This window comes from Ictalurus punctatus, chromosome 4 (genome assembly GCF_001660625.3).
Source record: "Ictalurus punctatus breed USDA103 chromosome 4, Coco_2.0, whole genome shotgun sequence".
Classification (NCBI taxonomy): domain Eukaryota; kingdom Metazoa; phylum Chordata; class Actinopteri; order Siluriformes; family Ictaluridae; genus Ictalurus; species Ictalurus punctatus.
In genome coordinates this window covers 24,140,836-24,166,643 of record NC_071284.1, presented here as the reverse complement: position 1 = coordinate 24,166,643, position 25,808 = coordinate 24,140,836, and the positions used below count along the sequence as shown (strand labels likewise).

General features: G+C 39.8%; 1 protein-coding gene across 4 annotated transcripts in view; it reads right to left on the bottom strand.

Moving 5' to 3' along the window:
• The window catches only part of zbbx (zinc finger, B-box domain containing), a 78,357-nt gene extending 54,697 nt beyond the window's left edge, over positions 1-23,660 (bottom strand). For 3 of the 4 annotated variants that reach the window (XM_047153224.2, XM_047153225.2, XM_047153227.2), the window contains exons 1-8: positions 23,552-23,660; positions 23,090-23,172; positions 22,704-22,817; positions 19,111-19,186; positions 18,208-18,253; positions 15,961-16,064; positions 10,625-10,720; positions 1,737-1,904 (exon numbers count right to left, since the gene is read on the bottom strand). In XM_047153224.2, coding sequence (XP_047009180.2) covers positions 1,737-1,904; positions 10,625-10,720; positions 15,961-16,064; positions 18,208-18,253; positions 19,111-19,186; positions 22,704-22,817; positions 23,090-23,151 — 666 coding nt within the window. In that variant the 5' untranslated portion in view covers positions 23,152-23,172; positions 23,552-23,660. The remainder of the gene's footprint in view (positions 1-1,736; positions 1,905-10,624; positions 10,721-15,960; positions 16,065-18,207; positions 18,254-19,110; positions 19,187-22,703; positions 22,818-23,089; positions 23,173-23,551) is intronic. The other variant, XM_047153226.2, reaches the window with a different exon arrangement.
• Positions 23,661-25,808: the final 2,148 nt, after the last annotated feature.

The window sequence follows — 25,808 nt, the reverse complement described above, 5'->3', positions numbered from 1 at the left end:
GTTTGAAGCTCACGCAACATCTTGTGTGTGCATGTGTAACTGGTTGTAGTCTGCGTTGTGTTTTATTTTATCCAAAGAAAAAGGTGGACGGCAACTGGGTCGACTTCTCATTTATTCTCTCCTCTCTCTCTCCCATTCAACCATAACACGAAAGGGCGGAGCACTCTCCCATTCAACCATAACACGAAAGGGGGGAGCACCTCTCCCATTCAACCATAACACAAAAGGGCGGGGGGGAGCACATGTTGAAACAAAACACAAAAAAAATCACACAGATAAATAAAATAACAATATACATATATATTATATACAAATTAAAATGAGTAAATAAGTATATAAATGATGTTTCAAATAAAGATGAAATTAGATTAATCAGAGCTAAATAAAATCCTACCTCTCCCATTCAACCATAACATGAAAGGGAAGAGGAGGAGCAGCCAAAACAGGAAATTACACAACCCAATGACATCACGACAACCAAAAGGGAAAGCACTCACACAAACAGACAGTCACATCAGGTACACCTCTCCTTTTTGTGTAATTCTACACATTAAATTTAAGGAGTGTTTTCTATACCTGTTACACGTGCATGTGTGCCTGCGTGCGTGGCTTTTTCCCAAACAAGGTAATGAAAAGCACCCCGGTAAACAGAGAGAGAGGAAAAAAAAAAATCAAGTCATGCTCTCCAAAGCATGGCTCCCATGTCCTCATTTCTTGACACACCTACCAGTGTTTGTACAGTATTCCCATCATTAAGATACCCACTCTGGATCCCTCCAACATCGGCAACTACTGACTGGTATCACTTCTCTCTTTTCTTTCTAAAATCCTTGAACGCACTGTCTACAATCAACTGTCTCTGTACCGCTCACAGAACAACCTCCAAGATTCTAACCAATCTGGCTTCAAAGCAGCACATTCCACAGAGACTGCCCTTTTGGCTGTCACTGAGAAGCTACATGGTGCTAAACCATAGAATCAGGTGCTGGTTCAGTCTCTTGTCATTTTGACACTGGACTACTGCAACTCACTCCTGGCAGGTCTGCCTCTGGGTGCCATTCAACCTATGCAACTGATCCAGAATGCAGCTGCTCAACTTGCTTTCAACCTTTCAAAGTTCTCCCATACCACCCCATTGCTACACTCCCTCCACTGGCTTCTTGTAGCTGCCTGCATCAGATTGAAAATTCTGATGCTTGCCTACAAAGCCAAAAATGGACCAACACCCACTTACCTCAAATCACTTATCACACCCCATACTGCACCACGGTCCCTCCGAACCTCCAGCACCACTAGACTGGTGCCAGCTTTGCATTATCAACGCCTTGGCCTGGCAGTGAGTGTGCACTTAATGACCATGGCCTTAAGGTACATGACACGCCAGCTTCTGATATTAATTTGCACAGATAGGAGGTATAATTACTTTCTAACTACTTATGGATTTCAGTTGGTTCCTTGCCTTACCTTGCCTTGAAGAACTGCTTTTTCTTAGCGTGTTCAATACTTTTTTCCTGTGTCATTCCACTTTATTGCACATAGCTTTATTTAACTTTAATGTTGTGAATTCATTATATTTTCAGATTTCTTGAGTTAATACTGATGTCTGGTGAGAATTTCATGTGAATAGACTCATTGGAAATATATTTACTGAAAAAAATGTTGACATGTTCAATACTTATTTCCCCCACTGTGTGTGTGTGTGTGTGTGTGTGTGTGTGTGTGTGTGTGTGTCATACTCGTATGCCATGCATCTGGTTATCAGAAACAGGCTGGAAAATTGTAGAGATTGCTCTGCATTCTGGATTTGTTCCTCCATCACCACTGTCTTCGTCTTCTCCACCTTCAATCTTCATCTGAAAACGATTCACCACATCAATTGTGCTGATGGAGGTATGGAGCTCAGCCTGGAAAGAAATATTTTGCACAATATTAAGATTCTTCACTAATTTAATCCAATAATGCGGGCTAAATAATGAGGAAAATATTGGATTTGTGAGTACTCAAATAAAATCAGTTCTTATTAGGTGTTTATACATTTGCATACGAAAAGCCCTCCGGTCAGGTCTGCGCTGTTTTTGTCCCTGTTGACCCATCCACATGTCGCATCATCATCTGTTCCCAATGTTGACTGGAAGTGTCGCGTATCGTGATGGAGTGGAGATAGGACGGATGCAAGTGCAGTATGAACAGTGTTTATTTTAAAAGAGAGACAGGCAGACAAATCCAAAACGTGATCCAAAAATGTAATCCAAAACAGGCACAGGTCAGGCGATCGGCAAACAGGCATACACAGGGTTAAACATGAATCAAGGTCGTGGTCACGGAAAACAGGGTCAATAAACAAAATGAGAAACATGAACTATGACGAGGAACTGGGAGCGGATAATCCAGCGTGAACTAACTCTAAACATGGAACGTGACTATGACTACTAAACGAACTAATCTAACGCTACGATAATCTTCCGCGTTGTGTGCTGGGAGGCGCGCGGTATATGTGGACTTGATCAGCATCTAAACTGCTAGCAGCTGAGGTCAATACAGACACACGTGAAATCCCAGCCAATGACAGAACAGGGAGGAGACATGACAGAAACATAAACAAAACACACGTGTCCAGATGTCACTACTGTCAACAATGAAAAAGCAGGTGCTCGCGCATTCGCACTTAGAGCACGCTGCTTCAAGGGGAAATCATGACAGAACCCCTCCCCCAAAGGCACTCCACCCGGAGTGCCATGAGTCATCCCATTTCATTGTCGGCCCCGGCCCCTGGGCTGAATGTCCCAAGCAGAGCCAGGAAACCGCACGGTGTTCTTGGTGGCGCAGGGAAGCGGAGCGACGTCCCTGGCTGAACAGGGAGGCAGAGCGACGACCACAGCCGAGCAGGCAGGCTGAGCGAAGTCCTCGGCGGAGCATGAAGGCAGAGCGACGTCCACAGCCGGGCAGGCAGGCTGAGCGAAGTCCTCGGCGGAGCATGAAAGCGGAGCGACGACCACAGCAGGGCAGGCAGGCTGAGCGACGACCACAGCTGGGCAGACAGGCTGGGTGAAGTTCTCGGCGGAGCATGAAGGCAGAGCGACGACCACAGCAGGGCAGGCAGGCTGAGCGACGACCACAGCCGGGCAGACAGGCTGGGCGAAGTCCTCAGCGGAGCATGAAGGCAGAGCGATGACCACAGCAGGGCAGGCAGGCTGAGCAAAGTCCTCGGCGGAGCATGAAAGCAGAGCTTGGTTGTCCGTGTCAGCAGACTCGGGCGTGAGCAGAACTTGGTCGGCCGTGTCGTTAGACTTGGGCGTGAGCAGAACTTGGTTGGCCATATCAGTAGACTTGGGCTTGAGCAGAACTTGGGCGACCGGGTCGGTAGACTTGGGCGTGGGCTGAACTTGGGCGACCGGGTTGGTAGACTTGGGCGTGGGCTGAACTTGGGCGACCGGGTCGGTAGACCTGGGCGTGGGCTGAACTTGGGCGACCGGGTCAGTAGACTTGGTCTTGGGCTGAACTTGGGCAACCGGGTCAGTAGACTCGGGCTTGAGCAGAATGTGGTCGGCCGTGTCGTTAGACTTGGGAGTGAGCAGAACTTGGTCGACCATATCAGTAGACTCAGGCATGAGCAGAACTTGGTCAGCCATATCAGTAGACTTGGGCTTGAGCAGAACTTGGTTGGCCGTATCAGTAAACTTGGGTGTGAGCAGAACGTGGTCAGCCATGTCAGTAGACTTGGGCGTGAGCAGAACTTGGTTGTTAGGCTTAGATATTAGTGGAATTTGGTCAACTGGATCAGCAGGCTTGGACGTGACATCAGGAACTTGACTTGACTTGGACTTCAGAGACTGGAGACTTGACTTGGACCTCAGGGACTTGAGACTTGACTTGGACTTGGACCTCAGGGACTTGAGACTTGACTTGGATTTCAGAGACTTGGGACTTGACTTGGATTTCAGAGACTTGGGACTTGACTTGGACTTGGACCTCAGGGACTTGAGACTTGACTTGGATTTCAGAGACTTGAGACTTGACTTGGACTTCAGAGACTGGAGACTTGACTTGGACCTCAGGGACATGAGACTTGACTTGGACTTGGACCTCAGGGACTTGAGACTTGACTTGGATTTAAGAGACTTGACTTGGACTTCAGTGCCTGGAGACTTGACTTGGACTTGGACCTCAGGGACTTGAGACTTGACTTGGATTTCAGAGACTTGAGACTTGACTTGGACTTCAGTGCCTGGAGACTTGACATGGACTTGGACCTCAGGGACTTGAGACTTGACTTGGATTTCAGAGACATGAGACTTGACTTGGACTTCAGAGACTGGAGACTTCACTTGGACTTGGACCTCAGGGACTTGAGACTTGACTTGGACCTCAGGGACTTGAGACTTGACTTGGATTTCACAGACTTGAGACTTGACTTGGACTTCAGAGACTGGAGACTGGACTTGGACCTCAGGGTTGAGCTCTGGTGCTGGAGCCTCCCTGTTGACCTCTAGCTGGAGCTCGGCAGGTGAGCCCACCTCATGGGTCTCAGGTTCGAGCTCTGAGGTCGCCAGGTTAACCTTCGGCTGGGGCTCTGATGCTGGGGCCGCCCTGTTGACCTCTAGCTGAAGCTCGGCAGGTGAACCCACCTTGTGGGTCTCAGGATCGAGCTCTGAGGTCACCAGGTTCACCTCCGGCTGGGGCTCAGGTGCTGAGACCTCCGATGGGCGCTCCGAGGTCACCCTGTTGACCCCGGGCTATATCTCTGCACGGGCTCTCCGGTGGAGTTTCTCATGCTCCCTCCAGCTGCTCATGAAGCATTCATGAGAGCAGTAGAATGCTTCCTGGAGACCCAGTTTTTTGCAGGTAGGGCATTGTAGCTTGGTCTCCCTCCTGCAGCCCTCAGACATGCATGTCGGTGCCACCTCCTCCACGTTGGCTGGAAACTGAAGCAGATTGGTGGAGGCTGACCTGTCAATCCCCTCATAATAGAGGTTAAAGGGCAGGTCAGGCTGGGGCTGTCCATTGACTCTCCACCCCAGTAAATCCAGACCATGAAGCTGCCCTGGTTGCGTGAACTCCTCCATAAAAAGTTCTGCAAATTGAGTGACATCCTGGAGGGCAGAGGACCCAGTGCTCACCAGCTGCTCCGCCCAGTCACGGGCCAGACCGCAAAACCTGGACACCGAGAACCCGATCCACTGTCTCTTAGTAGGCTTGGGATACACCAGGCTGCAGAAATATTCCTGGCAGCTGAAGAGGAACTCCAGCGGGTAGCTCCCCAATCCCGCTGTCTCTGGCGGCAGTTCAATGGCGTACCGCTGAGGAAACTGCACGGACAAGAAATGCGGCCAGTAATCGGAACGTTTCCCGATAAGATATTGTCCTGCTACTCCCGTTGTAGCGTGATGTCTCCCCTGTCCTCCTGCTGCATCCATGTTAGGGCGGAAGATTCTGTCACGTATCGTGACGGAGCGGATATAGGACGGATGCAAGTGCAGTATGAACAGTTGTTTATTTTAAAAGAGAGACAGGCAGACAAATCCAAAACGTGATCCAAAAATGTAATCCAAAACAGGCACAGGTCAGGCGATCGGCAAACAGGCATACACAGGGTTAAACATGAATCAAGGTCGTGGTCACGGAAAACAGGGTCAATAAACAAAATGAGAAACATGAACTATGACGAGGAACTGGGAGCGGATAATCCAGCATGAACTAACTCTAAACATGGAACGTGACTATGAGTACTAAACGAACTAATCTAACGCTACGATAATCTTCCGCGTTGTGTGCTAGGAGGCGCGTGGTATATATGTGGACTTGATCAGTGTCTAAACTGCTAGCAGCTGAGGGCAATACAGACACACGTGAAATCCCAGCCAATGACAGAACAGGGAGACATGACAGAAACATAAACAAAACACACGTGTCCAGATGTCACTAATGTCAACAATGGAAAAGCAGGTGCTCGCACATTCGCGCTTAGAGCACGCTGCTTCAAGGGGAAATCATGACAGGAAGATTATGACTTATATTTTCCAGAAACCAAATATAACTGGAAGGTTATAAGAAGTTTATACTCAGAAAGCTGTAAGTGCAAAAACTAATGTTCTCAGAGATCCTCAGGCTTATGAATTAAAATCTTCCACATATCCAGTAATGGCTGGAAGATGCTGAGCTTAAATATCTGTCAGAGACACACTAGTGACCAGAAGGTTTTGAGCTTAAATACCAGGAATACCAAGGTTTATTAGTTCAAATCCTAGAACTGTCAGAGAGTCACTGTTTTACTCTTTACTGCTAGGCTATATGCTTGGTTTGGATTTTGCCTCCGTTTAAGTCCTAAAAGTGTCTGCCAAAAATACATGAATAAATGTAGCATGTAAATCTAAAACACCATGCAATCTAAAAAGAGAAAAGAAAACTGATGACTGCATCTCTAGAGAAACAGGACTCACACCACAGGGATCAAACTCGAGAGCAAATTCATGGGTGGTGTTGTGATTATTTTTTTCCTCATGTTCCTTTTTCTCATTTTTTGATGAAGGCAAATCAAACAGGATTAGGAGTGCCGAAACCTGCCTCAGTGGTCACATTCCTCTAATCCAGATTCAATGTGGCCCGCCAAGCATTCACCTTTGATTCTGGCTAAGCTTTTTCTCTCTCTCACTCACGCACACGCACACACGCACACTTTTTTCTTACTATCCTTATGAGGATCTTCTATTGACAAACAGTAAGTATTACTGCAGCTAATTAATGATATGCTACACCTAAATTTAACCCTAACTCTAAACTAATGTAGCTGTATTTTAAAAGGCTTGTAAAATTGAATGTACCAAAGTGATACAAGCAAAACAGTACAACATCTTCCAATGCCACTTTTATTTTAATGGATATTTTTTATAATAGTGTTGCACTCATTCTGGCTTTATGCTTTGCCTGAAAATTGCTGGCCCACTTACATTAGAATTCAATCTGTACTCTAATAAATCCTGATGATATTGTTTTATTATGGATCAGACAGGAGTTCTGGGCAGAGCACACTGATATGGCATTCCAATCTTTGTGATTAGCTGCCATGGCATGATAATCAAAGCACCAATTCTCCAAAGAGTGCTTAATTTGAACCTTCAATGCTGCTAACAGAATTTTTATTCATTAATTTTCAGTGAGTGCTTTACCCTGGTCTGGGTCCTGGTGGATCTGGAGCATATCCCAGGAACACAGAGCAAAACAGGGATGCGATGCCAGTCCATAACAGGGCATCACACATACAGTACAGACAAGCACACACACTGACATCTAGGGGCAATTTAAAATAGCCAATCCATCCATCATCAAGGATTTATGTGGTGACAGAACACAAGAAAACCTAGAAGAAACCCATATAGACACAATGAAAAAAAAGCAAAAATCTGCAAAGACAGTAACGCATGCTCAGGATCAAACCCTGTACCCTGGAGCTGTTAGGAAGCAATCTGACCATACAGCCCACAGTTTTTATGAATTTTGTTATGCATTTCAGTTATGCCCCAAGCCAAGCCTTCCAACAAATGTAGTTATTTAATGCCTGCTAGCAGCTTATCTAGTTTCCCTTGTTTATTTTGTAAAATGAAGCTGTCACACTACATACTGTCCCATTATCTTCTACCATAAATTGTTCTACACACCCAGTGACTGTTGTTGCACTGTTTGCTTTTAAAATTGTGATTGATTTCTATGCAAATATTTAATTTGGAAAGACGCAGCGGTGCTTTATGACAATACAGGTGCTTTATGCATTGCACATGAATACATAACATATTTATGTAACACAGGCATAGAGGCACACACATTTTGGCTTCGGCTGTAATGTACTGTATTCCCTGACAGTAAGACCACAAAGTGATCAGCTGTCTGTGTGTGTGTGTGTGTGTGTGTATCTGGAACACTGAGTATAATAGGAGCTGACACCTACCTCCATTGCAAGTGTGTGTGTGTGTGTGTGTGTGTGTGTGTGTGTGTGTGTGTGTGTGTGTGTGTGTGTGTGTGTGTGTGTGTGTGTGTGTGTGTGTGTGTGTGTGTGTCTTAGTCTGTGGTTCAGTGGCTCTGAACTAGAGCAGCGGGAGGAGAGCAGCTCATTACAACCACCTCACAACCAGCACAAGCAAAGCCTAATCCTTACACACACACACACACACACACACACACACACAGACTGCACAAAGCCCTTGTATCACCAGTAATGTATCAGAGACTGATATTTTTTGTATATGGTCATCAAGAAGTCTCTCTCTCTCTCCCTCTCTCTCTCTCTCTCTCTCTCTCTCTCTCTTTCTTTCTTTCTTTTTCTCTTTGTGTATGTTCATTTGTTCCAACATACAGTGCAACTACTTCAGGTCTTGATTGCATCAGTAACTACACTCACCTAATTTAATACCAGTGCTGTAATATAACACACACACACACACACACACACACACACACACACACACACACACACACACACACACAGATAATTTCAAGGTAATAAAGATATACGAAGGGAATATTTTATCTACTTTCAATTACTTTTTTAATTTTTCTAGCAAAACAGGTACACACGTCCTTCTTTAATGCCTTACTTTACTGAAGCTAACTACCAAACTAGTTGGCAATTTAACTATTTATGATTAACTGCTAATAATAGTTACTATTATTCTGACTGATTAACTTTATCCTATGATGAAACATTTCTGTCCTGGTGGTCTATTCAGGGATGACTCCACTCCCACCCACAGGGCACGAGGGCTCACTGAATAGTTTATAGAGTATGATATCATATGCTATAGTATTTACAGTCACCAGTTCTCAGTCTAATTGGACACCTATGACATTACAGTGACTTAGAGCACTGTCCTCTACCAGCAACAAAACATCAGCTGAGGGAATATCTTTTGGATGAATGATGTTCTTCTCTCCAGTACAGTGCCACAAATTTGTAGAACTGCTTCCAAAGCAAAGCTGTTGGTAGTGGTCAAACACCTTACTAATTCACTTTATTTAGTTTTTCCTTTCATTTGTCATCCATCTGTATGTTGAAATGGTTTTATACACATTGTATTGGAAATGATGAGCTATAGTTTCTAACTGTAGATCTACATGTTGCTAGGATAACGTATGCGAGTAAGTGTACAGTGTTTATAAAGGAAGATCCTGTGTAGCCGGAATGAGCAATCTATATAACTGACACTGCTTTTTATGACTAAATTTCTGCCACACCACTAGCTTGGAAATGAGATTAGGTCAATCATTCAGTCATAGCTGTTGTCAGCCTATGATCTTATTATAGTGAACATCTATCACCTGCCTTAAACAGCAAAGAAAATTAGGGAAATTGAAATGTCACTTATACTAGAGTCTAAAACAAAAAGCTAAATACAGTACATGCCAGTATCAGGGGTTCACTACGTGCATACAGTACCAGCAATATTTTACTCACATAGCTCATAGCTTCTATAAGTGGATAATTAAAAAAAATAGAATATATTGAACAAAGATATCAAGCTTAACAATGCTATTTTATATTTTACCCCAGTTTTCTCCCTGATTTGGTAACCTGCCAATTCCTACCCTTCAGTTAACTCTCCCCTATGATCTGACAGCTTCCAACAAGGAGAGTAAAGGCTATCAGGTGCTTCCTCTGAGACACATGTTGTTAAGATAAGATAAGCTATAACTTTATTAATTCCCCGTAGGGGAAATTTAGGAACCTCTGTATCTTTTGGAGTTGCTGCTCATGTTACATCACAGGGCAATGTAATGCACTCGGAGGAATGGGTTATCGGCCCTCTTCCACATTCATGAGCTGAAAGATGTCCAAAATTACCTAGCGTAACTGTGACTGACAAGGGGAGCAAGTAATGCAATCCCTTCCACCCAGAGATCATAGCCAATTTTGCTCTCTTGACTTTATGGCTATGGTATTCAAGCTCAAATTACATAATTAATTCAATAATAAAGATATGAATACTTACATTTTATTAACTTAAATGCTAAATTGAATAAAGTTTCAAAAACCAGAAGATAAGCTAGCTTCAATTGTAAGGTCAACTTTCAGTTCCACAATGCCCCCTGGTGAAACCATCTGGGTGAACACCAACCTTTACCCTTCGTGGGGAAAAACTAAAGTCTCCACAATGTCAAAACTGGATTCATATCATTATTGGTCCATATGGTCCTCCCTAAAAGCTAAATACATGCTTGTGTCAGGGCTGGACTGTGAATACACACACACACACACACACACACACACACACACACACACAGCCACAATAACTCTCAGACATATGTCAATAAAAAAAACCTTCAATTCAAATACTGTGCAGCTTCTGCAATCTCTAAAACAAATGCCTGCATGTTTGTCTTTGAACTCATCTGCACCACTCTGATGGCCTGACTGTCTGTGTGTGTATGTATGTGTGTTTACTCTCCAGTCCCGTATACAGATGTGTGTAATCAAAGTTGGATGCAGAGAGAGAGAGAGACCGTTAATGGCGAGATGGAAAAGGACAAGCACAATTGCTGCTGGTGTTTGCGGAAAGACGCGGATGTGGTGTGGTGTGTGTGTGTGTGTGTGTTTGTGTTTGGATGTGTTTTCCTTTGTGTGTGAACTGCTTCTCACCTGCATGGGAATAATATGATGGACCCTTAGTGCCCCCTTCTGGTGGAATTTGGCAAAGCAGCCGACACAATAATCCTCTGTGCATTCTGCACACACCTTTTAAACAAACACATAACCACAAATGGTCAAATTTGAAGTTTTAAAAACAGAAACAATTACAATAAATTATTCTTTAAAATGCTCCCCAGAGATTAATTTGTTCTTCTATAACTTTTAAACATTTGCTGTCTTATAATGAGGAACATGCTTGAATTTTCCCATAATACAAGTCTAATAATAAACAGATTCGTGTTATTTAACAAAAGAAAAATACATGTAATTATTGATATGGTGAAGTTTTCTGTTAGGAGTCATTTAATTATCATGTATGGTTTCAGTCTCAGGTCTCAGCATGTTGTAACAGTCAATAAGTTTTCCGCCATATTACAGGACAAATCCTTTGTCTTCAGGACAAAGGATTCTTTTCCCCCTGTTTCTCAGTAATGTGAAAAGTTTTTTTTTACTTATTACCTTCAAGAGAGAGAAAAAAGCAGAGGCTGGTGAGGGAAAGATTGTTTGTAGTTGCTATAACGTACGTTACAACAGGAATGTTCCACAACATTAAATGTAATTATAAATCACCCTACCACTGTGGATGGTATTTCTATAACATCACATATCATCATATGTTATTTCTTTACATGTTAGGCTTTAGTATTCTCTTCCAGGATGGTAATGCCCCAATCCTAGCGTAGTCACTGAATGGTTTGATAAAATTATTGATAAAATGATCAGTCATATGCTATGATGTTCACAGTCACCAGATCTGAACCCAATTGAGAATTTATGGGAGATTTTGTTCTGGCAGCTAATCGTGACGTGACGTGACGTGACGTGACCTGACGTGACCTGACGTGACCTGACCTGACCTGACAGACAAGAAGGTCCAAGAAATTAATTCAAGCCACTCATCTCCACCAGCAGTCAAACTCCACCCACAACCAGACACCAAACCAAACCATGTGATCATATTTAGATAGCAAGCAATGTGTAAACACATGGCCAAAGAGCCTCAACTCTCAGCCAGGTGTGTGTGTGTGTGTGGGAATGTGTTATAAATATACATTAAAATCAAGCTAACAAGGAGCATAAAAACTTCAGGCTTCATGCAGACTTCATGCAGGGAAATCTTGTGCTTTCATTTCGGCTTGGCCTTAATAAATATTGAAATGAGGGGAAACACTAGATGTCGGTATCTTCAGGGAGCTCATTATTTGTTTTCAAAAATGAAACGAGTGAAGAAGACGAGATGAGGAATATGATTTGAGACAAGGCCGAAATGGTTATAAAAGAAGCAAGCCAACTTTGTTTATTACTTTTAATGTACGCTAACAGCAATGCTCTCTCTCTCTCTCCCTCCCCCTCCCTCCCTCTCTTCCTCCCTGGCTTTTCAACCCAATTCCAAAAAAGTTGGGATGCTCTGTAAAATGTAAATAAAAACAGAATGCAATCATTTTCAAATCTCATACACCCATATGTTATTCACAATAGAACATAGAAAACATATAAAATGTTTAAATTGAGCAAATGTACCATTTTAAGAAAAAAATAAGGTAATTTAGAATTTGATGGCTACAATAACTCTCAAAAAATTTGGGACGGGGGCAACAAACAGCTGGAAAAATAAGTGTTACTAAAAAGATGATATATAAGTTTTGCCTTTTATTGTTTTCTTTGTTTGCTGTTTCAAAGTCCTGGTATCAGGGGTACGAGACTTAAATATCTTTCTGAAAAATGAAAATGGCATGAAAGTAGCTGCACCATCTTGACTATGCTATGATGCTACAGTTTTTTGGGAAGCTTAGCTTTGCGGAACATTCAGACCCGAATTACTAACGGTGTGATTTTCAGTTTGTTTGCGCTCCCCCAAAAACATTTAGCACCAGCCACCACTGGCGATAATAACTGTAATTAGATCAAGTACAGCAGAAAAGACAGCACCTACAACTGAAGCTATTGTACAGAAAGTAAATCACATACTGTACTGATATAAAGGGTAGAGAACTTTGAAAACTATGCTATAGAGCCAGAGCAAATAAGGACTTAAAATGATGCAGACTGCAGATTGATGCAATATGCATGGATGAAGAGTGCCCAGTGATCTCAGCTTGATCTCAGTCTTTAGATATTAATGAGATATACAGCACTGATCTTGAGGTCTTCTGATATGAATTAAATATAAATCTCTAATCTTTGGTGTTCAATGGCACATTCTCATCCAATCCCCTATGCGGGAGGGTCAGGGCTGTGGTGGATCCTGAGAGCACTAGGCATGAGGTGCAAATACATCCAAGATGGGATGCAAATACATCCTGGATGGGATGTCCATCGCAAAGCACCATGCACACACTCATTCAGAAAAGGGGCAAATTAGCAAGCCAATCCACCTACTGGAAACTGGAAAACCAATATGTAACCAATACATAGGGACAACATGCACAAAAACACCCATGATCAGAACTAGGGACCCCGGAGCTGTGAGGCAACAGTGCTACCTACTGCATCACAATGTCACTGCTTAGAATTTCCTCTTAAGCTTACTGGATCAGAGGATGGAATTAAGGATTTGGTTAAATTCAGAAGCCAAGCTTATGCATTTTGAATGGCAAGTGAGATAGCAAATAAATAGCATCTGACTTATCGATATGAGCATCTTAATGACCATATGGATAATCGCTAATTCATGCCCCAAAAAAGGGCATTGACGATGGTGGAGTATAGCTTCCACACGTTTTAGGAGTTACATGAAGGGTGATTTTGATAAGGCTAGTAAGAGGGATGCCATCCTGTCTCTTGGTTTTTTTTGTATGAGAGACAAAACCAAAGTGATATGTAGAACTTGATGTACTGGACAATGTTTATGTAGGGACTGATGAAGTGATGCTGAGGAGATGGGACTTGGTCACAGCAAAAATAAGCATTGTTTTTGAAGCACTTCTGAAACAACGTTGTTCCAAAGAAGACCTAGAGACGACAGTACCTTAACAGTAAGTGAGCAAACAAGGAAATAATCCATTGGACTCTGTTAGAAGGAAGGAATCTTGGGGAAACCAAGATTCAGGGTGTGTGTGTGTGGCATGGGATATCATTCTCAGGCAGGCACTGAAAACTGTCTAGGGAATAGATTTTAGCAGCTAGCAATAGACATAAATATTCTGGTCGTCTCTGTGATCAGCATAGCTTCAACTGAAGCAGTCAATAAATACTCATGGTTAGCTGGAGTAGGACCCGGGTGTAAACCCCAGGATGGTTTAGTAGGAATCTGTTGATGTGTGACAGAGCAATATATGCATGATAGTTTCAGGATGAACTGAGGACATATGCTTAGGAGTATGCAGAATGTAGGAGAGAGCAAGCGATATATTTTTTAAAGAGAAAGTGATATATTGCAACAAAATCAGTAGAGGAGTAGTGTGGCTCATCAAAGAACAGATGCCATCGTGATGTGGGTGTGCCGTGGTGATGACGTAAAACAAAGTGAGCAAGTTGACGAGTTGATGTCATGATGACACAGCTGTGTCAATGTGACAAAGCTATAGACTGAGTCACAGGGCTAAACTAACTCCTAGTAGAGGACTTGCATATTATAGTGCATGCAGTTAGGACTAATGGGACAAGTAAAAGTAAACACATTGGTTAGAGTTGTTGGCACTGTCATTCTGGAACAAGTTTGGGCCCCTTAGTTCCAACTAAGGGAAATTAGAAATTATAATGCTACAGCATACAAAGACATCCTATAAAATTGTGTCCTATACAATATGGGTGTTATAGTCAGGTGTCTACAAACCTTTGGCTATAACATTAGTGATCAACATTCATTATCAACATTAGTGAGCTACACTACAGTACTTGCTCTCTCTCTCTCTCTCTCTCTCTCTCTCTCTCTCTCTCTCTCTCTCTCTGTCTCTCTCTCTCTCTCTCTCTGTCTATCTATGAATCTATCTATAATGATACTGAAGTATCTTGCTGTACAACATGATGTTGCTCAGCTTAACCTGGCTTTACGTGCCAAGTCAAAACTGTAATGCCTCTCTTTCACTTGCTCGCTCTCTCTCTCTCTCTCTCTCTCTCTCTCTCTCTCTCTCTCTCTCTCACACACACACACACACACACACACACACACACACACACACACACACACACACACACACAGAGGACCAGTGAAAAAAATCAGGTGACGGGTTTTAGACAGAATAGTAAAACTGAGCTATGAGAGAAAAGAGTGACAGGGATTGAATCTGTAGTCTAGGAAGAAGTTGCAGTGCAGAAGTGTGTGTTTAGAGAAAGATAAAAGTGCAGAGCCATCATCACGCTGTGTGTGAGTATGCATGTGGGTGTAGTAGTAGTAGTAGTAGAGAACACGGGCCTCATAACACCACAATCCACCACGGTGATAAGAAAATAGAAGCCATATCTCTCTTTCACAGCACACACATAAGTCATCCCATTTCCTCTGAGTCAGACAGTCAAAGAGTCCCTGAACTTTGCCAGGGTGAGTTGCACACAGACTTATCACTGTTACTAATATATGTGAACTGCACTGACAGATGGCTGGATGGAGCATCTGGATGGATGGCTGGTCTAGCAAAAGTGAGTCAAGGCAACTGCTACATTCTTGAAAATGTTTCTCCAATCATCTATGGAAGTTTCTTTTCCTTCCATTGTTTCCTTTTTCTTTCTTTCTTTCTTTCTTTCTTTCTTTCTTTCTTTCTTTCTTTCTTACTATAATAGTTTATTGTAGTATACTATAGTAAAGACATTGTAAAAAGAGGGGGACAGATTGATAAACAAGAATATATATATATAGAATTGGATAAAATGGGTTTAAAGGTGGGATACCCATTTTGTGGATGGATGGATGGATTTAGAAATACAGTTTAAAGATGCATTTGGTCTCATTTTTAATTGTTAAAATGAGAAAATCTAAGCAAGTGAATTGGGAAATGTGTGACCTTTTATTTTATTGTAAACAACCTAGAGCGAAATGAAAAAGGCCTAAATCATTATCACTCTAATTAGATACGAATCAGTCCGATATTTGTTTTGCTAGTGTGCTATGTATTTATTGTCACTTTATATCTATATATAAAACCCTAAGTCTTTTATCTATAGACTTACTATTCAAATGTGTCTTTCTTTATCTATTCTAAGGGGCAACATTTAATAGATATGTGAATATGAATAAGCAGGTACAGTAGATAGATATAGATATCTAGGTGGATAGAAGGATGGATGGCTATATGATGATTGGATTAAACAGTCTGTTTCATGTAGAATATGGACGAATTATGACTCACCAGTCCAGCGGTTCGAGCTTCACACTGTCCACACACTTTTCCTTTTAGCCTGGATTTTCTTCTCCGTCCATCCTTTGGAGGTGGAGGCTCTGGCACCCTTTCACCTAGAACACACATACATACAAACACACACACATCTTAAATACTTTACAAATCTATGCCTGTTTAATAGAAATAGTAGTACTTCTGCAAATAAATTCCAGACAAACATAGACCTTCTCCAGAAAAGTAATACTCATCACATTACTGATTTAGTTTTAGATGTGTTTTCTAAAAAGTGACAGTGAATTTGAGTTTAATGTAGATCAAGATCAAATATAAATCATTTTATAAAATTTAATTTATCAATAATAAATGGTGTGCAGCCTTGGGAAAGTTTACCTCCTTTCAGCTGTGTTAGCACATATTCTGCTCCTTTTAATGCAGGCTACAGTGTTCAGCATGATAATGTAGCACAACAAAAGTATATTAAACAAGCATGCACATCATGCAAATTGACATTTATTGAGCGTAATTTTTATGGAATTACACAAGATTTATAACTGCTGCCTTGTAATTTATCATACTTTATAGAATCATCACTGGCAATACTCATGCTGAATGAACTGTAAAGGTTGAGAAAGCTGGTGGTAGCATAAGGAAGGCCATTTTTAACACATATTTTTGTTTACATCAGTGTCAATGATTATATGACAGCAGAAACAATCCGGTTTGAAAATTGCCATGAGTTGTACTTCACATAGCTGCTATATTCAACCCATACAAAAAGAGAACATTTGGTAATCTTCACTCTCTTACTATGGTCTAACTGTATTGACTGTCTATGGCATACTACAGTACTCTCTATAGTTTTTATTTTCCTTCTATTTGCTGGCATTTGGTCAAATTATCAGTGAGCATGGGGTCTACAGTGAGGGGAAAAAAGTATTTGATCCTCTGCTGATTTTGTACGTTTGCCCACTGACAAAGAAATGATCAGTCTATAATTTTAATGGTAGATTTATTTGAACAGAATAACAACAAAAAAATCCAGAAAAACGCATGTCAAAAATGTTATAAATTGATTTGCATTTTAATGAGGGAAATAAGTATTTGACCCCTCTGCAAAACATGACTTGGTACTTGGTGGCAAAACCCTTGTTGGCAATCACAGAGGTCAGACGTTTCTTGTAGTTGGCCACCAGGTTTGCGCACATCTCAGGAGGGATTTTGTCCCACTCCTCTTTGCAGATCTTCTCCAAGTCATTAAGGTTTCGAGGCTGACGTTTGGCAACTCGAACCTTCAGCTCCCTCCACAGATTTTCTATGGGATTAAGGTCTGGAGTCAAAAATGTTATAAATTGATTTGCATTTTAATGAGGGAAATAAGTATTTGACCCCCTCTCAATCAGAAAGATTTCTGTGGACAGGTGTCTTTTATACAGGTAACGAGCTGAGATTAGGAGCACTCCCTTTAAGAGTGCTCCTAATCTCAGCTCGTTACCTGTATAAAAGACACCTGGGAGCCAGAAATCTTTCTGATTGAGAGGGGGTCAAATACTTATTTCCCTCATTAAAATGCAAATCAATTTATAACATTTTTGACATGGGCTTTTCTGGATTTTCTTTTTGTTATTCTGTCTCTCACTGTTCAAATAAACCTACCATTAAAATTATAGACTGACCATTTCTTTGTCAGTGGGCAAACGTACAAAATCAGCAGGGGATCAAATACTTCTTTCCCTCACTGTATGCAGACAGCACATTTATATATTTCTGTATTGCCTCCGTATTATGTAGTAATCTTATATTTTGAATTGAATAAACTCAATAAATTACTTATTAAAAACTAAATTAAAAAAAGGAAAAATATTTATTAGAAGCAACCAAAATAGACGCATGCTATAGTAAGTAAATGACTCAATCTGGCTCTACAGACCAAGATGGTAAGTCTTGGAGTAACTCTGATTGCACCTTCATTCATTCATGATGGCCAGGGTGACGGTGGATCACACATACACACTCACATACACACTCACATACACATACAAACACACACGCATTCCAACAATCACTCACTCAGGTGTAATTTAGCTTAACCAATCCACCATATTTTGGGAGGTTTGAGGAAACCAGAGAACCCAGAGGAAACCCACTTGGACATGCAGAGAACATTTGAACATCCAACTACCCTGCTTTCACTTAAACACACGCGCACACACACACACGCTCGCACACACACATACACACGCACACAAACACACTTACCAGGCAGAGATTTCAGCACTCTTATCTTCATCTTGCTGGGAGAGTTCTGCCCGAAAACACACACATAATGTACTAGAATAACTTATATGCTTCAATTTTAAATTAATTTACTGTCTTCATTAATTTAATCACTGTTACGCTTAAAGATGCCATATATCGAATGCCTAACTGTCCAGCTACAACACAAAGAATCATTTATCAACCAATAATTAATCAATAATTTCTGAAGTCCTCACTAAGAATCTTGACTAAGGATGCATTATTTAAAACCAATTTTAGCAATAAATAAATAAATAAATATTTTTTTAAAAACCTGAAGTCTGTCAAATCTTGTACACTGCAAGAAGAATATATATATATATATATATATATATATATATATATATATATATATATATATATATATATATATATATATATATATATATATATAAGGAAAACAAAATATATTGAATATAGGCAAATCCAACTAATAGTTCTCTTTATTAGATTTGTTTTTAAACAAGATTATTACGTTTATTTCTAGAAATTGTGTTTAATTTTTGCTTGAAATATACTTGTTCTCTTGGCAGATATAATTTTGCATTTATGTTAAGCATTTATTAGCATACAACATGAGTGGCACTATGCCATACATGCAAATCAGCACCAAAAAGTCTAAACAGCCATGTTGTGTTTTAAAATTGATTATTGGTTTGTGTTCTTGTGCAACTAAATAACATGAGAAAATGATCTGTCATTTTCATTTAGTGCAAAACAAAAGTGATTTAAGACACAACCCTATAAAATCCACACACTGTGTAGTCAAACAAAGAGTGTTGATACATAATTGAGAAATATACACTGCTTTGGAAAAGTTATTAATAATGACTTTCAGAGCTGTATGGTAGAGTTAATCCTCACTTTATTGAGATTTTTGTATTTGTCCCTTGTCCCATCATGGTTCTGAGCAGATTTCCAGCGAAAAGCACCACTCTTCCTGTAAAAAGACATCAAACCATGCGATCTTTTAATGTGCAACCATTGTAATGTTCCAACACTCAGGTCAGGTTTATTTAAAACAAGCCAAATGAGAAACAGAGTGCTGGAGATGCTGGAGAAATCAGTTAAAGTGGCAGCTATAATCTTCAGTAAATATAAAAAACAAAATACATTGACATCAAAAGTGAATGAGACAGAAATGTAAGGAGAGAGTCAAAGAGAGTAGAGAGGAGAAAGATAGAAAATGTGGTTAAAAAAGAGATAGACAGTGGATTTGATAATAAGAACAAGAAAATTAGGAGAGAGACAGGAGAATAAAGGATAAGCAGGAGAGGGAGAGAGAGAGAGAGAGAGAGAGAGAGAGAGAGAGAGAGAGAGAGAGAGAGAGAGAGAGAGAAAGCAAATGAACAGAGAAGGAAGAAAAGCTTGCAGAGAGGTAAAAAATGATAAGACAGAGAGCCTGTGAGAAAGAAAGAGAAAGTAGAATTATGAGAAATGGTGAAAATGAAAAAATAGAAAATAAAGTGAAGGAGAAAGTACAAGTGAAAAAGAAAAAGAAGAAAGAAGTAAGATAAAAAAGTGAAAGAGAGTAACAGGAGAGTGAAAGTGAGAGGACAAGGGGATGGCAAGACAGATGGAGACAGTAGTAGCAAGAGACAGAGAGGAGTGTGTGTGTGTGTGTGTGTGTGTGTGTGTGTGTGTGTGTGTGTGTGTGTGTGTGTGTTTGTGTGTGTGTGTGAATTGCATTTCTAAACAATGAATGAAGATCAGGAACCAAGCTTAGTCTGGCACTTATTACTTATTAATTATTATTATTATTATTATTATTATTATTATTATTATTATTATTATTAAGATTTCCCTTTGGTACAGCAATGGTTAGTGTTTAAATGTAATGAACATCTCATGTACAAATCCACTGAAGCTATATAGTTAACAAAAAATATTTACAACAAAAAATGTAAGTTATGATTGCATATGTATTCACTCCATTATTGTGAAACCCCTAATTTTTTTTTTTTTTTTTTTTTTTTTTTTTTTTAATGAGACATGGTTTAGTGCTCCCCTAGTGGAATAACAAAGTTCTTTTTTTGACTTTGTCATTTATTTACAGTCCACAAGACCATTTTTACTTTAGACTGCATTTTAAATTCGTTTGGTGGGCTGGATTAGAACCTTTATTGGGCCAATGGGTATATTTGACACCACTGATCTAAATCTTCTTTAAGATTACATGTACATAATAAATACATTCAAGTATAAGCTCATATTGTGATTTAAAACAGGAGGTTGAACATCACACTTTAGATCAGGGTTCTTCAAAGTTATCTACAACAAAACTAAATATGTGAATTTAGCAGCTTCCTTCAGTTTGGACATGTTTTAGCTTAAAAGCACATATGCCGCCCAAAAATGCACCCTAACTAACTAGCCGCATCCCTAAAGGAGCACAGTAAACAGTATAATACAGCACAGTACCCTGAAGAAGCTGCATTATTTCAGATGATGCATGAGGTCTTAATTGACAATGTGCAACCTGCGTGAAGAACAACTTACCAAAAACATTTTCATTTTATTACACTATATTAATTTTCCACTGTCATTACACCATTTTAATTCTTGGATGAGCTGCAAAACACACACAATGCCAAGATATTAAGACATGGCTAAGTTCATCCCAACCCTCCCTTCACCTCAGCAGTGATTCATCACGATGGAGTGTGTACACCACAAACATGCCTCTCCTTCACACCAGATGAGTTATGGAGCTCATATATCCTGATTTAAGCCTCTAAAAGGGCCACACTATAATTCCACACCCAGGTAGCATCTGAGTGTTATTAATTAAATGTTGCAAAGGGGTTTCTCTGAGGAGGGAACCGCCAAAGTAATAACCCCAAAGTTTGTTTGCTTTTTATGGAAATTTTCCTGCTTAAATTTGGTTCCATTTACTGGAGCTGTTGCTCTTGCTTTACTGGCACCAGAGAAACGCAAACTTTGATTGGATTTATTACCATTTTGTACTTTTGAGAAATTTAAGTATGAAATCCTGTCTGTCTATATGGTGGACAAAGTGAAAGTGGTATATACGTGTTGCTAATGGATTTAAATATTCATTCATTCATTCATTTATCTTCAGTAACCTTTTTCTCCTGGTCAGGGTCTCGGTGGAGTGCAGCTTGGACACAAGGTAGGAATACAACCTAGAACAGGATGCCAGTCCAATGCAGGGCACAAAAATACACACACTCAGACATTCATTTATATCTAGGGATAATTCAGAGTAGCCAATCCACCTTCCACCATGTTTCTGGGAGGTGGTAGGAAACTGAAATACCAAGAGGAAACCCACATGGAGATGACGGGAACACACAAAGCTCAGGATCGAACCACAGACCATGGAAATGTAAGGCAACAACACTACCTATTGCACTACCATGCTGCCCTCGTTAAAATAAATGGAATGTAAAAAATAAAGAAACATCTAAATAGCCACTTGTGAAGGTGTGCAAGCGTGCTGAGATGTATCATGTACCATGTATGACATGGTATAGCATCATACAGCCATCTTCCTGTTCTTCTTTTCACCTGTGCACATGTTAAACTACATATCATGACATATTCAACTAGAGAAGGACCTAGTTCAACTCTTACCATCTACAAGCAAGCACCTATGATGGGCTCTAAGGGCTCTAAGGCTCTAGGGTTGGATGGTGCAATACAACCCACAACTTCGAATTCACTCTTTCACACAACACCTGTTCAAGTTCACAATGCCACAATGCAAGAATTTTATTGATAACTTTCAAAGGGGTAGTCAGGCAGACCCAAGCTTACCCATCTTCAACCAGCTGCAACTGAGGCAGTTCACCTAGCCCTGAAGTTCTTGTTGTTGGTTCTGAGATGTCACCATGTTGTGGTCCACTCAGAGAAGGTCATGATGGCCAGCAATATATCAATGATCAGGGGCAGCATGAGGTCCATGACTGGCCTCAATGAGAGTAATTCAATGGTGTGGCAGAGGCATTGTCAACACAGTGCATAGGTTCAGGTGAGAGACATATGTTATCCAGTGGATACATCATCCAGGTGTTTCACACCACCCCTGTCAGTTAGGAGGAGTGAAATTGAACTCTGGGGTTAAAACTTTCCTCTAGACTTCCAGATAATTGTGAGAATCCCTTGGCATTTGGAACCAACATTGGCTCAGCAAGAATGTGCTGGGGGAAAAGGCTGTAAGAAGTAGTATTTTTTTAAGTAGTAACTACTTATTGCAAACATTCCGTTATATATCAGTACAATTTCATTGTTGGAAGTTCTCTGCAACAATTTGTCTCTGTGTTAAAGTGCTAACGTATCCATCAATAATGTGACTGAACTTGGTGTTTTACATTTTCAACAGCACACTGTTTGAACCATGTTGTGGTTGTATCTTCATAAAAAAAGGAGCAATTATATCAGGTTCCCCTTTTCCACTCCCTCCCTCTACTGCCACCCGTATGTGTGTCACTTACTCTCTCTCCTCTTTCTCATGACTCATGACCTCCTGGAGTTGCTGCAAGCGACTCTCCATGTCCTTGTTGTCCTGGCTGAGCTGTGCCGTCTCCATACGCAGCTCACGCAAATTCCTACAAGGCACACAACATATTTTACCCCACAGAAAATCCTAATCAGAGAAGCAATGTGTCAGCTGGTCTCAAGACAAGAAGCTTCAAATCTGACAAATTAATTAACATCAATTTTTTACAGTAGGATGAAGATCTATCTGCCACGTTCCAGAGATTAACATAAATGTGACTAATACACCAGACTCAATACATAATTTACACTAATAATAATAATAATAATAATAATAATAATAATAATGTAAAAACAAAACCAAAGGGGAAAAATACTCAACCTGACATTTAGCTTTACTGATTTCGGCTTGTTGTGAAGGACAACAAAGTTGTTTAAATTCATGGTTGTTGATTTGGCTTCCCCCTGTAAAAGAGAAAAAAATATCCACTATAAATGTGACTAGCAATACAGAAATGGTAGTAATAATAATAATAATAATAATAATAATAATAATAATAATAATAATAATAAAGTAAACTAAACAGTAATTATATATTACAGTATATACTAAATAGGACAGTACAATATAATGTAACAGTACAAGGCAATGTATACTATAATTCTGTATATAAACGTATTTTTATATTGGAAATATTAATTTAGAAATATAAATATTAAATAAAAATCTGACGACTGTACATTCAGAAAATGTATCTAATACTCGTTTAGATTCTAGTCATCACTAGCGCCCTGCAGTTAACATAGTATCTAACGTTACATGTCGGTAAAAGTGTTGTCATACCTGAAAGACGTGCCAGAGAGATGAAACTGTAAAATTGAAAGAAAAAAAAAAAAAAGTACAATTCTTTTCTAAAACGAGTTAATTTCTGACTCGTTCTAATCGAACTTGCGCTTCGATTAACTGTGTACTAGTGACACCATGGTAACGGCAGCTGTCGCGAGAGTAGGACGATATTTCCGCTACACGAAGAAAGCATGGGTCATGATTCGCTGATAGAAACGTGCGCTTTAAATGGCTGTTGCTGATTGGTTCGCATTGTTCCGAGTATATTGTGTTCATCAGTGTGGTTTATTAATAAGCTGATTTAATTACACTTAAATAATTAATTAAATGACTGGCTATTTGATTATGTATCTGGTTAAATGTGTGTTTATCTATGTGTTTTTTTATATTTTAGTGTAATTCTATGAATAAGTACCTTTTCTATTCTGGCTCCTAAAAGTGATGAAAATTACAGTGCAAATGTTTTAGGTAGGCCTACATGCAATATAACGAAATTAAATGTGTATTAATATTTCTGAAACTGCTTATCTTCTGGGATTTTCACTTAAAACAGTCTCAAGAGTTTATGCAGAATTGTGTGAAAAACACATTCAGTGAGGGGCAGTTCTTCGGGTGGAAATGTCTTGGAGAGGTCAAAGAGAATGGACAGATAACAGCACAGTAGGCACAAAAATGGGTAGCTGATAATAATAATAATAAAAACTTAAAAACCTGTGAACAAATAGGCTTACTTATATTTATTTGTTCTATTTTTATATTATCAGCATGAAATGAGAAAAACAACCACTGTGGACTCTCTCTCTCTCTTCAATAACTGCATATCAACTCCATTACTAGCTCTGACGTAGAAATGACGTTAGAGAGAGAGACATTAGTGCAGTAAAACATCTAAAAGAAAGTCTAAAACAAAAATAACATCTGTGCATATAGTGTTTATAATTCTTAAAAGAATGGATGGCTGAGATGGAAGTTATGCATCAAGATGATAAATTGTCTCTGATCAGGATAAATAATCCATTACCAAAATACATTAAAACTCTCATGATGCACAATCCATCTTGTACATTTATAAATTGGCCCAGTAGTGAAAGCCTTTACCCACCTATTATGCCTTATGGATAGCTCATACTGATAGCCCCATTCATTGAGAAAGAGAGGGAGAGGGATACACTCCATAATTTTGTGTTCTTGCCTCAGCCTATTTTGTTGTATATGTCATTTTTATATATTGACAAAAATATGATAAAAGTAAAATGACAAAATTGATGTTACATTGCACCTCAGTGTCCAAACTGAACTAAAAGATGCCGAATCATTTGTGCTGCATTTCTGCAGGATGAAAAATAGAACACAAATGTTCCTTTCAGCAGCATAAAATTTTACAGCACAAACCCAGCACAAGTGTAAAAAAAAAATAATTAAAAAAAAATAATTAAAAAAATAAAGAAAAGAAAAATAGAAAAAGAAAACATTTTATTGGTTTTCTATTCATATGGGTGCTGCTGCAGAGAGGTTGTTTTTCAGGTTGCATGGTTTTCAGGTGGTCCTGTAGTGAATGAATACAGGCATTTCAGGCAATATAGAAATCTCAAACACATATTTTATAGTATTTTTCTGTGTGCAACCACAAAAAAAGTTATAATTTAAATTGTTTAATTTCAGTTTCTTCAGTTAAAGTTTGACAAATGTGCACATATTTGTTCACTGAAATATAGTTATTTTTATTGATTAAAACAATGCTATGTTACTCAAAATAAAATGGACTACAAAATAATCAATAAAATATAATCAAAAGAACAAAATTTATGACAATAAATGTGAACATTGACATGGCACTAAGTTCACATAGTTCACATACACTTTCTGACTTTTAAACACACCAACAGAGAAGGGTTCAAGGGAGATAAGGTATGAGTGAGGGATTATACGAGAGAAATATCAAGAACATAGAGAGCAGACAAGCATGAAAGGCACTGTGATCTAGGACTCAGGTTTATTTGGCCCCAAGGGTTGGCACACTGAGACTTTCACAGATAGAAGCGGCTGATCGAGAGATGGAATGATGATCTTGGAACCAGCAGGAGGGAAATTTCTGCTCCAATAACAAAATCAGAATGAAGAGCAAGGGCAAGAAAAAAGAAAGTATAGAGAAGAGAGAGCTGACCAAGAAAAGAAAAAGGAGAGTAAAGGAGACTGAATTGCATGTACAATACTGTATGTGTAGGAGACCACACACTGTTCTTCTGTGTACATA